Source organism: Fukomys damarensis, unplaced genomic scaffold (assembly GCF_012274545.1).
Source record: "Fukomys damarensis isolate Sample0158 unplaced genomic scaffold, DMR_v1.0_HiC HiC_scaffold_12, whole genome shotgun sequence".
NCBI classification, from domain to species: domain Eukaryota; kingdom Metazoa; phylum Chordata; class Mammalia; order Rodentia; family Bathyergidae; genus Fukomys; species Fukomys damarensis.
This window is the reverse complement of record NW_022900924.1, coordinates 6405388-6417346: the sequence shown is the minus strand read 5'-3', so window position 1 is coordinate 6417346 and position 11959 is coordinate 6405388. Positions and strand designations below refer to the sequence as shown.

The window sequence follows — 11959 nt, the reverse complement described above, 5'->3', positions numbered from 1 at the left end:
CAAAAAAAAAAAAAAAAAAAAAAAAAAAAAAAAAAATGCAGTATCAGTCTCAGGATTCACTCCCAAGACAAGACACAGGGGCAGAATTATACAAACTACTCAATGCAGACAGATGGTGCGAGAGCGTATCTGGGAACATGGCTGCAACAGTTTGAAACTATCCTCCAAAAGTTCACTCATATGTTCGTGGTATTTGAAGGTGATGCCTTTGGTTTTTTGGTTTTTTTTGGTACCGGGGATCGAACTCGGGTCCTTGTGCTTGCAAGGCAGGTGGAACCGTTGAGCTAAATCCCCAGCCCAAAGGTGATGCCTTTGGGCGACCATTAGGATTAGATGAGGTCATCAGGGCAGGTCTCCAGGAGGACACTACTGGCTTTGAAAGAGGAGGGAGAGAGGCCCAAGCTGGCACGCAAGCTGGATGCCTTCTGTCGTGTTATGATGCAGCAAGAAGGCCCTCACCAGACACAGCTGTATGCATTGAGACTTTGTGAGCCAAATAAACTTCTACTCTTTACCCTGTCTTGGGTATTCCGCTAATCACAACATAAAATCGGCTGACACACCAGCTGACCCCTGAAATCAGGCCTTGGCCCTTGGGGAAGCGGGCACTTGGCGGGCCGTTCCTTCTCTCTGGTTACAGCGGCACTGTCGGCATGCGGCCATGGGACACACCCAGCAGCCTCTGGGATCAGAGCTAGGGTTCGTGGCCAGACCTTAATTTGTGTGTTTTGTCCTTTTAGGTCAGATTCTACCAACCAGCCTACAGCCACCACAGGAGGTGAAGAGCATGGGTGGGAGTCAGCAGAGCTCTTGTCTGCACAGTGTCAAGGCATTTGTTACCTCTGAGATCTCTGCAAACTGAGCGTTGGCCTGGCAGCACTTCTCTGCCATTTCCATGGCAACCCCATAGTTGTCCACAAAGGCCCGGTACACACCCAACTGGCTGGCCTGCAGGGAAAAAGGAAAAGAGTGTGGGACAGCTGTGGGACAGGTGCGGGACAGGTGCGGGACAGGTGCCGTTGTCCCCCATCTTCCTGTGGACTAAGCTCCTGTGCACGGCTCCAGAGAAACTCCAGGTACAGCAGACAGTGCGCAGGCTGCAGAAACCTCAGCTCTTCCGTGCCACCCACTCCCACCTGCTTCCCCTCACCACGCACTGAACACGCATCTCTCCTAAAATGACATGTTGAGAAGTGACTCACAGACACAGGCAGGTAATGGCTCCCTTCCAGAGCTGCTTATTCCTCCCACCCTACTTGCTTAAAGGTACTGCGAGCAGCAGCTGAAGTTTGAGGTAGTGAGTTGTTAAGTGAATCAGAACAAGCATGATCTCAATACAGAAGATTAAGAGGTACCTTCTCATCTGGCTGCAGGAGGCCAACCCGGCCATGGAGGTCAGAGGTCCCTAGGGCCATGGTGTTCTGTTCGTGTCTGATCCCTTCCGACAGACAGGTAAGGAATACGCAGTCTGGCTGCCCACAAAGAAAAGCTCCTGCTGCTCACTCTAGCCTGTCTGTCCTAGCTAGACCTGGCAGAGGTACCCAGATGTCATGCTGCACACAGGACAGGCAGAAAACCTGCCAGCTGTAAGGCAAGAGGCATTCCGATTGTCATTTATTAAGCCAAAAGTATTAAGACAGTGTCTTCTCACTGAGCCTCTTGCTCAGACACACACTCGGCTGAGCCACAATTTCCACAGCAGGTGTGTACAGCCACCGCCATCGCCTCTGAGGTTTACCTCACTTTTAGAGTCGGTGAGAAAGAGAGCGGTCTTCATCACCGGCAAATCCAGGCCTGGAAGATTAAGAGTGGACCCGTGAGAACCACTGTCCAGGCCCATGCTTCCCACTGCAGTTAATGGGAAACTGGAAGCCAGAGGCATCTGCTGTTTCTGTGCTGCACCTAAATTTCATCTCCACGGACATTTGCATTTTTATTGAATTTTATGTTTCTACAGACAATCCCAGACACTGGGTTAACCAGGGCCCTTGGCAAAGCCAGGTTCAATCTTCTAGCTGTGCTTCCTGTAAGGGTTACAGAGAGAGCTATGGGTGCTTAAGTAAAGCGCAGTGGCCAGAAGATGATGCCCTGTTCAGACTCCCCCACACTGGCCAACTCGGAGAAGTCGCTGCTCCCCTGAATTCCAGGTTCTTCCTCATGGGCACGATGATGAGGTCTGGAGTGTTTCCTTCTTTCCTTTCTCCCTCCTTTGTGGTTCACTGAGTACCTTTCACCAAAACCAAGGCCTTGCTTGAGGCCTTATCCCCACTGCCAAAAATAATAGACACAAGACCATGCATGCTCTGCAGATGCTGTTCCAACAGGACAGAACATGAAAAGTGAGCGGACACATATTTAAAAAAATGGCAGAAGATGGGAGAGACTGGAAGTTGTGGCTATCAGGGTATCTTTGAGTTGGGGAGTGGGGGAAGACCTGGATTTTGTTTTCTGTGTTTTGAGACAGGGTCTTACTATTAGTTCAGGCTGGCTTTGAACTCACTCTGTAGCCCAAATTGGCCTCACAGTGATCCTCCTGCCTCAGCCTCCTGGAGTAATGGGATTACAGGTGTATGCTACCATACCCAGCTAATTTTTTGTTTGTATTTTGCATACTTAAGGTGAGAAATATAGTTTTAAATAAACCTATAATATTTTATCTGGAAAAAAAAGGGCAAATAGTTGGGGATTTAGCTCAGTGGTTTCAGCGCCCGCCTCACAGGCAAAAGGTTCTGAGTTCAATCCTCGGTACAAAAAAAAAAGACCAAAAAAAAAAAAAACCCAAGAAATAAAAAAGGGCAGATGGTTAAAGTGGGGCAGGGATCGAGAATGGTGTCCTGCTTCAGAGAACGTGGGCAGGATGAGGACGGCCGCTGGAAGAGGAGATGGCTAAGCAGAGTCTGGAGGGTCTTGGTAAAAGGATCCCTTTTGTGACTTCTCCCTCCTGCCCAAAGAGCTCACCTCTCCAGGCGTGAGACCTCTGAGCAATTCATTTCAACATTTTTAGCTAACCGGAAAACTGCGCTGCACTGGTAAAGCCTCAAATGGAGATCCTGCACCTCTAGATATGAAGCCCCGAGAAACACAGGCCCGCTACTGGGCCCTGTTACCCCCAGAAACACAGAGCCTGAGTCTATTCCTGAGGAGACATCTGACACACCTAAACGGCCTGTACCCTTTAAAAATGCCAGTCACAGAGGAGGAGCCAAATCCTAGGAGCTGGCAGAGATGAAAGGGGCCAGGAGAGGTGACAACAAGTACACGACGGGACCCTGGACTGGATCCTGAATCAGAGAGCGAAAGTGGCTACAAAGAACTCAGTCACTAACTCGGGGGAAATTTGCATAGGGACAGCATATTAAGTAACAGTGCCAAATCAATGTGAAATCTCCCGAATGTGACAAACTGTACTGTGGGTTACAGAAGACAATGTCCTTGTTCTTAGCAAAAGCATAATGAAGTATTTAAGTTAAAAGGGCAGATGTCTGCAAATTACTCTCTGACAATAAAGGGGAAAAAGTGTGTGTGTGTGTACACGAAAGCGTGCACAAAAGATATAATGTAAATGTGGCAAAATGCTTCGGTCAGTGTGTGTGAGTGAAGAAGACATCAGAGTTCTCTGTACTACCCTTGAAATTATTCTGTAAGTCTAAAGAAATCAGAAAACAACAGGGGCAGGGTCTCAGCTCAGTGGTGCTGCTGCTTGCCTCACAAGTGCAAGGTACCCGAAATGAAACAAAACGAAACAGCAATAACAAAATAAAGCTGATAAAATTCCATCCAGGAACAGAATCACGCACAGTGGACACAGTGGAAGTGAACCGGTGCACCCTCACAGGACAGGATGGTAAGGACAGGGTCTGTCAAGCCTTCTGTGTGGTCAGATGTAGTGCGGGAGTCCCTGAGCTCAAGAAGAGGATCCAAAGCTGGGGCAGGACATACGCCTTCAATCTGAGGCTTTCCCAGCGGGGGCACCTGACGAGGTGAGGCTAGGCTGAGTCTGTCAGCGCTTGGGGAGTCCAGGTTGAAGTCATGTGACTATTCAGCCCACAGTGACTGGGGAATGACTTCCCACTTCAGCCTCACCCCTGTCCTTACTCTACCTGTTGAAGCCTCTGACTCACAAAGCATCAACGTCCCCAGGGAAGCCAGAGGAAACTTTCCACATTTAAGTTCTAGTGTGCATCAGGTTATTAAAATTAAAAAAAAGTTTCCAAGTACTTCGGAATGTTATTTTAGGGAAAGTGCTGGTTGTGGGCTTTTTTTTTTCCAACAACATGGAACTTCATTTTTTTCTTTCTGCAAGGCTGTTGAGTCCAATCCGTTGGGTTTAAAACTGCTGACACATCACAGAGAGAAACCAAAGCTGGGGGACAGTTTCAAAGACTAAGGACACCTGCATCAACATACAGCCTTTTGCACTCTGGCTGTGGGGAAAGGAGCCCCGAGATGTGAGAATCTGGATCTCATCTGTCCTTAGGCCTTAGCTCCAGCCTGCAGTCCAGTGTGTCTTCAGTCCCGGGGAGCAGGAGGATCGGACTGCTGAAGGGAAAGCCAGACCTTGCAGTGCTCCAAACCAGACACAAGCCAAGGTGAGGCCAGAGTCTGTACTATCTGGGTATATGGACAGGCCCAGGCTCAGCAGGGCTGGGGCTGGAGTCCAGCTTGAAGGTAACACGAGGTGCATACCCAGAGGAACACAGACTTGAGCCATCCCTCCTCCTGAAGCATTTGTTTCCCTTGGGAGGGAGAATGGTCCAGGGAAAGAACATATGCATGGGAGACCTGGAATCCCAGAATCATGATCAGGAATCTTCAGAGATAGAGAGGGGCCACAAAGCCTGCCTGGCACCTGCCTTCTAGCATCTCTTTCAGAACAGGGAAGGTCTCTGCTCGGTAACTCTGACACAAAGATCCCCATCCTGTGATCTCTTTTTGGTTCCCTACTTTAGACCTAGAAATGGGTCTTTCCACAAATCACAGAACCCCGCATGCTGGACCACAAATGACAGCCCCATAGCCCCTTCACCCCAGGAGCTCCATCAGAGTTTCCTTTTGGTCAAGTTCCACCTCACCTGCATCTAAGTGTATACCCAGACCTAGTAACTGTCCCGGGCAAAGCCTGGCCGATACCAGGAACAAGGGTTTAGGGAGGCCCTTGGCTTGATTCCTACCACTGGAAAAGAAAAGGAATACTTGGTCTTTCACTCCTTTAGCTGAATGTGACTCTTAAAAGTAGCATCCTTGACTCCTCTTGGCTTCGGGGGTCACTGGGTGGCCAGGGAGGCCGCTGACCCACTTCCCTGGCTGGCTCTCCACCTCTGGGGACACAAAGGAGTATCCCTGTCACTCTACCGAACAGATTCCTGTTTTGTCCTACCATGTCCTGTAACAAACCCTTGGTCTATCATCCAACACCACCTGTTCTTTGGCCTTATGGCCCCCTAAAACAGGAAAATCAATGCTTTTTTCTTTTTAAGAAAGACAAACGAAGCGTTAAAGTTTGGTCAAGTGACCTATCCATCCTCCCCATCTTCCTGCTGTGCCACTGTAAAGAATGCTACCTCATGACCCCGTACCTTCTACCTGGTCTGTGTCAGAGCAGAGTCCAGTTCTGTGAGTCAGACGACGTCACAGCACAGGGCTGTCCTCTGCGCCACAGTCCCTTGTGGAGGTCCCCACCAACCCCCTCCTGCATATATATCTTCTCAGTCACAGGATGTGTCCTGACTCCTGCAAGGCGTAAGGATGTCACTGTGAAGACGTCCAGATTAAACACGGCTCCAGACTGAGAACAGCTGCCAAGGAGTGGAGGGCTACATGGATGTCCTGTGTTTGTCATTTTCTCTGGCTCCTTTAGTACTGAGGGCAATTTTCCAGATACCTTGATTTTTACAGCCCAAGTCTCTTTTCCTCAGAACACTTTTTAAAAAGATTATCCAAAAGATTCAAGGGGGTTTAATTCATATAATTGTAAAACTGAAATAAAGTACGACTGTCCCTCAGTAACCACAGGGGATGGGTTGCCGGAAGGGTACTAAAATCACGGATTCTCTAGTCCCTTACATAAAGGGAATTTGCATGCAATATTTGCATGTAACATTGCACGTAATATTTCCATGTCATGTACATACAACCTTATAACCCAACTTCACTCCCAGGGGCCCTCAAAGGGGCAACTGGGTCAGCCGGAGACCAGGAACTCAAAGCAAAACAGTGGATCCAGAAAGAGAGGACGTCCTGTTCGCTGGATTCCAGCTGGGGTTAAAATGCTTCCCTTGGTTTTTCTCTACAAACTGACCTCCGACCTCCACTGAGTCGCACTCGGCTCCCACTCTCACTCTCTCCTTGTGGGCACACACCCACAGGCTGCAGGACAGGCCTGGTCCCTGCCCAGCCACAAGTGCTCAGCATGCTTCAAGTTACGCACCAGCTTCTGGAAGAGGTCGCCCACCCTTTGCTGGTGACTCCACTGCTGCACACGGGGGAAGAGCCCGTCATAGAACTCCTTGTGAATCTCATAGAGTTCAGGCACTTTAAAGAAGATGGTCTCGATCTGCTGGCTGGTCAGCACAGGCTGAGAAGTGGTAGCAGCAGCTTTCAAAGGTTTCATGGGCTGGAAGAGGACACATGCAGCATGGCATAGGTGAGAGGGCAAACCATTCATCAGGGGCGTGGCTGGACAGCAGAATACCATGATCATGTGACATATATGCCTCTGTTTTCTTTTCCTGGTGCCAGGACTGAACCCAGAACCTTGGGCAAGCCAGGCAAGCACTCTACTGATGAGGCACCCCCAGCCCTCATTTTTATTTTTAAATCCCAGCAAAAATGAAAACTTAGCAACTGAGTCTTCCACAAGAATCCACTGGCCCTTGGGGAGGTCAGACTTCTACAGAAGTAGACTGTTCTGACCCTCCCACAGGTGTATGGGTGACTCCAGGAGGGTGGGCTGCCCCTAGGCTCCCAATCTGATCTGGAAAGGTGAGCAGGGAGGTCCCCTTGGGCTGGAGGCCCCATGCGGGCCCCTCCTTTCTCCATCCTCACCAGCAGCAGTGCCTCTAGGTGGCTCAGGTAAGTCTCCTCACTGGCCAGGATTCCAGACAGGACCCATTTTCTCATCTCCAGGCCTTTTTCCAAGTCCAGTTCACTCTGCAGAAAGAGACAGATGAAAGTCAGTCCTGGGGTGCTTGCATTATCTCCTCCGGGGAGGAAGACAGCATGTCAACTTTCAGACTAAGTCCTGGAAAAGGTCCCGCCTGGAAGTACGAGGGAGGCGGGGAGCCCTGGCACGTGTTCAGGCGGCTGCGGTAAATGGAGTATCTGGAAAGTCATCCAACAAAGCCAAAAGCTTTGGGAAGTAGGAAGTTTGGTGCCAAGAAGGTTGCAAGACCTCCCTCCCTCCAGCCATGCCTAGTGCCCGAGACCAGGGAGCAGCTAGCTTAACATAGTTAAGAAAGGAAAAGACGAAGCTCTGACCTGAGGTGGGTACAGCATGAAGGAAGCCCATGGGCAGCCCCAGGAGAGGCTGAGTCGAGGGAGCGTCAGTGCCCACTGCACGGCTACCCCCACCCCTGCCACAACACAAGCCTACCCCTCTTGCTCCTCCCCGGTGCCTCCCTCACCTGGCTTCTGACTGTCACTGCCACCTGACCCTTGGACTAATCAGGTCCAAGCCTGGGCAGCAGCGCCTTCCTCCACACACCCTCCCTCCTGGCCACAAGTGCTGGAGCTGGGGTCTGCTGCCACCTGCCCATGGGGAGCCCTGTCTCCTAGGCTCAAGGCCTGTCTCTAACCCTGCTTTCTAGACTCTAATGCGGCAAAATCCCTCTTGTAAGTGAACTATGACAAAGTCCTCCTTCCTATCAGTGTTTCTGCTAAAAGTCCAATAAAGCTTCTCATTTTTCCTCCATGTTAATGGATACTGATGTAGGGGGCAAAGCCCACTTTCTGAGAGACAATGGGCCAATTCCCGTTATGATGGTGCTATGATCTGAATTGTGTCCCCTCACCGGATTCCTATGTTGAAGACATAAGCCCAAGTACTTCATTTAAGTTAGAGTGAAAGTCAATAGGGTAGGCCTTGAGCCAGCACAACTGCTATTTCCATAACACACAGGTTGGCCGGACATGGTGGCGCATGCCTGTAATCCCAGCACTCAGGAGGCTGAGGCAGGAGGATCACTGTGAGTTCGAGACCAACCTGGGCTACACAGTGAGTTCCAGTTCAGTCTCAACTTCATAGTGAGACCCTGTCTCAAAAAAATGTAAGACACAGGTATGTGCAGAGAAGACATGCATAGACCCAGGCAGAAGCCTTGGGAGGCCATCAAGTGGCCCAAGAAAGAAGCCTCAGAAGAAACTAATCCTGTTCATTTCTTGATCTTGGATGTCCAGCTTCTAGTACTATGACAAAGTAAAATTTCTGTTGTTTAAGCCACTCAGCTTGTGGTGCTTTGTTATGACAGCCTAGCAAACCAACAGAGATGACAATGCCAAAGGCAATAAAAAACTGTTGATTTCCTGGCCACTCCCTGCTTTGCTCCCTGGTCATAGACAGTGTTAGAGGTTGGCTGTGCCCAGGACACCACTCTGTACTCAGCCATGAGCCAGCTGGTCTCATTTGTAGTTAGTGGGAGATTCCACTGCAGGGAGGGGCCTTGCATCGGAAGGTGACGTAACTGCCCCGCCCACTTTTCTGCTGGTTTTCTAGCCCAAGGGTAAACCTGAGACAACTCCACCAAGCAAGCTCCCAGAGCACAGAACCTCTCCTTTGCTTACTCTCCTGATCCACTCAGAAGAAAGGAAGAAGCTACTGATTTGGGCAGGATCCTCGCCCTAGATACTGCTAACATCTAGGCAGTAGGATTCTCTGGGGCTCTAGGGTAGTCCTGTGCCATGAGGGTATTGTACAGCATCTCATCTTCTACCTCCTAGTTGTGAAAGCCACAAAGGCCTCTAGAAGTTGCCACATATGGTGGGGGGCCACATCACCCCCACAGTGAGAACCACAGTGGGGTGGAAGATGAAGATGTACCAGATGAGGTGATCTCTGGCCTCATGATGTCTTCTGCAGAGTCTGGAGCCTGGATCCCAGTGTGGGCCCTCTGTACCCCAACTCTGCTAAACTCTGTAACACAGCACTCATTTAGATTTACTTCAGAATCAAACTGATAACTGGATTGCAAAGACCTGACTAGATCCTAGTTTTGGCTGCATCTTTATGAAGCTCTAAGGTCTCCTTCAGGGACTCTAAACCCTTGTCTGAAGACAACCAAACTGAAATGCTACCAAAGTTCAGCAAGGCGACTGCCTAAGGTGCACAAATGGGCAGAGCTACAGAGCTCAAGACACTCCCTCTCAGCCTTGTGTAAATGGCAGGGTCTTCAGAAAGCAGCCTGCGGACGCCCCTGCACATGTCCCTCACATCTGAATGTTTCTCTCATCCTACGCAAGAGAAGAGATGATGGGAACAGCAGATCCCTCTGGCAGGAGCAACTGGCCACCTACCTACCCAACCCTGCTCGTGTTCTGAGAACAATCTCGCCACTGTGAGCTCCAGGGGGAACGGTGAGGCCCTGGGAGGCCAGCAGGGCAGTGACCCATGATGGCTCCACCCAGCATAAGGTGCCTGCCTGGGAGCGGGTGCCGAGCCTCATTCCACCCACATGGTTTGGAAAGCTCGGAGGAAAAATAGTGCAGGCAGGATGGTGCCAAGTCCAGTTCTCCTTGTTCCAAAGGGTGGAGCCAGTGAAGGGAACACGTGGACCAAGGAAGGCGCGGGGGTGGAGAGAGGACTAGTGATGAGGGTATTTCTCCTTAGACTGACAATCTTCTACGGGGACCCTGAATGCTGCTGATGGCATCCAACAGGGACAGCTCGGAAACCAGCCAACTCTGTCACACAGAAAAGACGGTGGGGAGGGAAAGAGCAGAAAAGAGAGAGCAGAGGCCAGGGCTGGCATCAGAGCTATTTATAACTTCGGCTTCACACGTGCCAGTTCTGCTAAAGGGCGGCTCAATACAGTCAGGCAGAGCCAGCAGGCAGGAAGTGGCAATGGGGCAGAGGCTGGAGGAAAAGGGCAACTGGAAAAAGGCAGCAAGATGGAAGGTAAGCCCCCCACCATGGACCTGAGGTCAGAACAAAGCTAAAAGTGAACTGAACTCATGACAGCAAAGTGGGAAAGGTTGGCAGAGGGGTCAAGGTGGCTAAAACCACCACCTGTCAGCCAGCTAGCATCCAGGCCCACAGGCCTCCAGCTTAAGGCTCGAGTGCAAGGAGTCCTCAGATACTCCTGTAGTCCCTATACACCTAGTGGAGGCCACTGCTGCTCAGCGTACATTATGCTTTATATCTGGATGTTCTCCCAAAACCTCACGTACTCATAGGTGGGCTTTGGGGAGATGGCCAGATCATGGGTTGGTCCAGGATGACTTTGGGAGGTAAAGACGGGCTGGAGGAGGTGAGTCACGGGGGTGTGGCCTGGAAGGGTGCATCTCAGCCCGCCTCCCTTGATCGCTCTGATTCTTACCACGTCATGAGCTATTTTTCCTCAGCCATGCTGCCCTGCCTTGGAGCCAGCAGACTATGGACTGAAATCTCTACAAACCATGAGCCAAAATAAACCTTTCCTCCTTTAAGCAGTGGGTGTTGGGTACTGTGTCTCAGTGACAAGAAAGTAACTAAGAGTACAAAACCCCAGCTCTGTGGGGGCAGGCTGCTCCCAGTCAGAAGTCTGCAGCTAGCAAGCCAAACAGTTGGACAAAGAACCTTCTTCTGCTCTTGGCAGGGCTATGCATTCATGAGCAGAGCGCAAGAAACTGGCTTCTGTGCAGAGTTAGGTGTCAGGGGAAGCTGTTTAGTAAACCCTTGAGGGGACCACCTTGCAAGTGGGGAGACCCTTGTACGCAGAGCATGCTCCCCTCATAGACATCCTTCCAGTAAGCTCACTGTCTGAATCTTCTGGCTACTCCCTGGGTGAAGGGAACGCATGGCCTCGGTGCAATCCCTCCCTAACCCAGGGATGGTGCTCATGAAGATCTGCAACTCGAAAGTCCGTTGAGCCTCTATGTTGCCGTAGACTTCCCAGGAAGGTTATTCCAATGGTTCCACAGCCCAGAAGGCTCAAACTCAGCAGCAGGGGGATAATGAGAAATGGGGTGGGGAAAAGCCCCAGCCAGCAGGGTAGGGCAGGAGACAAATGAAAATGCCCCTTGTTCCTCACCTCAGACTACCATGTTCTCTGGAGATTCTAGGAAGCGACAACCATATCTTCTACAAATCAAAGATCAGAAATGAAGAAGCTGGGCATAAAGGTACACACCTGTAATCCCAGCAACGGAGGATTACCAAGTTTAAGGCCTACCTAGGCAACTTAGTGAGACCCCAATCTCACAATAAAAAAGGGACGAGGATGTAGCTCAGTGGTACAGTGTCCCTGGGTTCAATTCCCAGAACTAGGAAAAAAAAAAAAAAAAAGTATTGTACAGCTGGCAGAGAAACCAGGGAGCCAAGGCTGTGCCTGTCTCCCCTGCATTGAAGGACACCTACCCCTCGGGCTTCAAACACTAGGAGGCACCTAACCAGAGCACTGCTGGAATAAAACCACATAACCCTCTTCCAATCGAATGCCCTTATGCAGGTGACTCCTGCCACCTGCCCCGAGGTAGGTAAAATGCTTGTACCATAGACTCTTTGGATTTGTCAAGCACAGATGTGCAACCTCCTACCAATCCTGCAACATGAGAAATGTCTATCTATGGACTCCTGAGGGTGCTGAGGGTGTGGAGGGAGCAAAGGTTAGGGAGGGGACCAGAATACGAGCCCTTGAACTGGATGTCATTCTGTTGTCAGGAACCTGGTAGGTGTGGGAGGTCAAGTTGGACAAAGCCTGGGGCGCAGAGAGGGCAGATCAATTTCCTGAAGATCCAGAGAGTACATCAAAGACTGGCCTGGTGACAA

At 50.5% G+C, this 11959-nt stretch overlaps 1 protein-coding gene across 1 annotated transcript in view; it reads right to left on the bottom strand.

The window, feature by feature from the left end:
* Positions 1-11959, bottom strand: part of Bcr (BCR activator of RhoGEF and GTPase) — a 128438-nt gene that overhangs the window by 49188 nt on the left and 67291 nt on the right. The window contains exons 3-5 of the mRNA XM_033762357.1: positions 7045-7149; positions 6428-6613; positions 841-948 (exon numbers count right to left, since the gene is read on the bottom strand). Of these exons, the coding sequence (XP_033618248.1) occupies positions 841-948; positions 6428-6613; positions 7045-7149 (399 nt within the window). The remainder of the gene's footprint in view (positions 1-840; positions 949-6427; positions 6614-7044; positions 7150-11959) is intronic.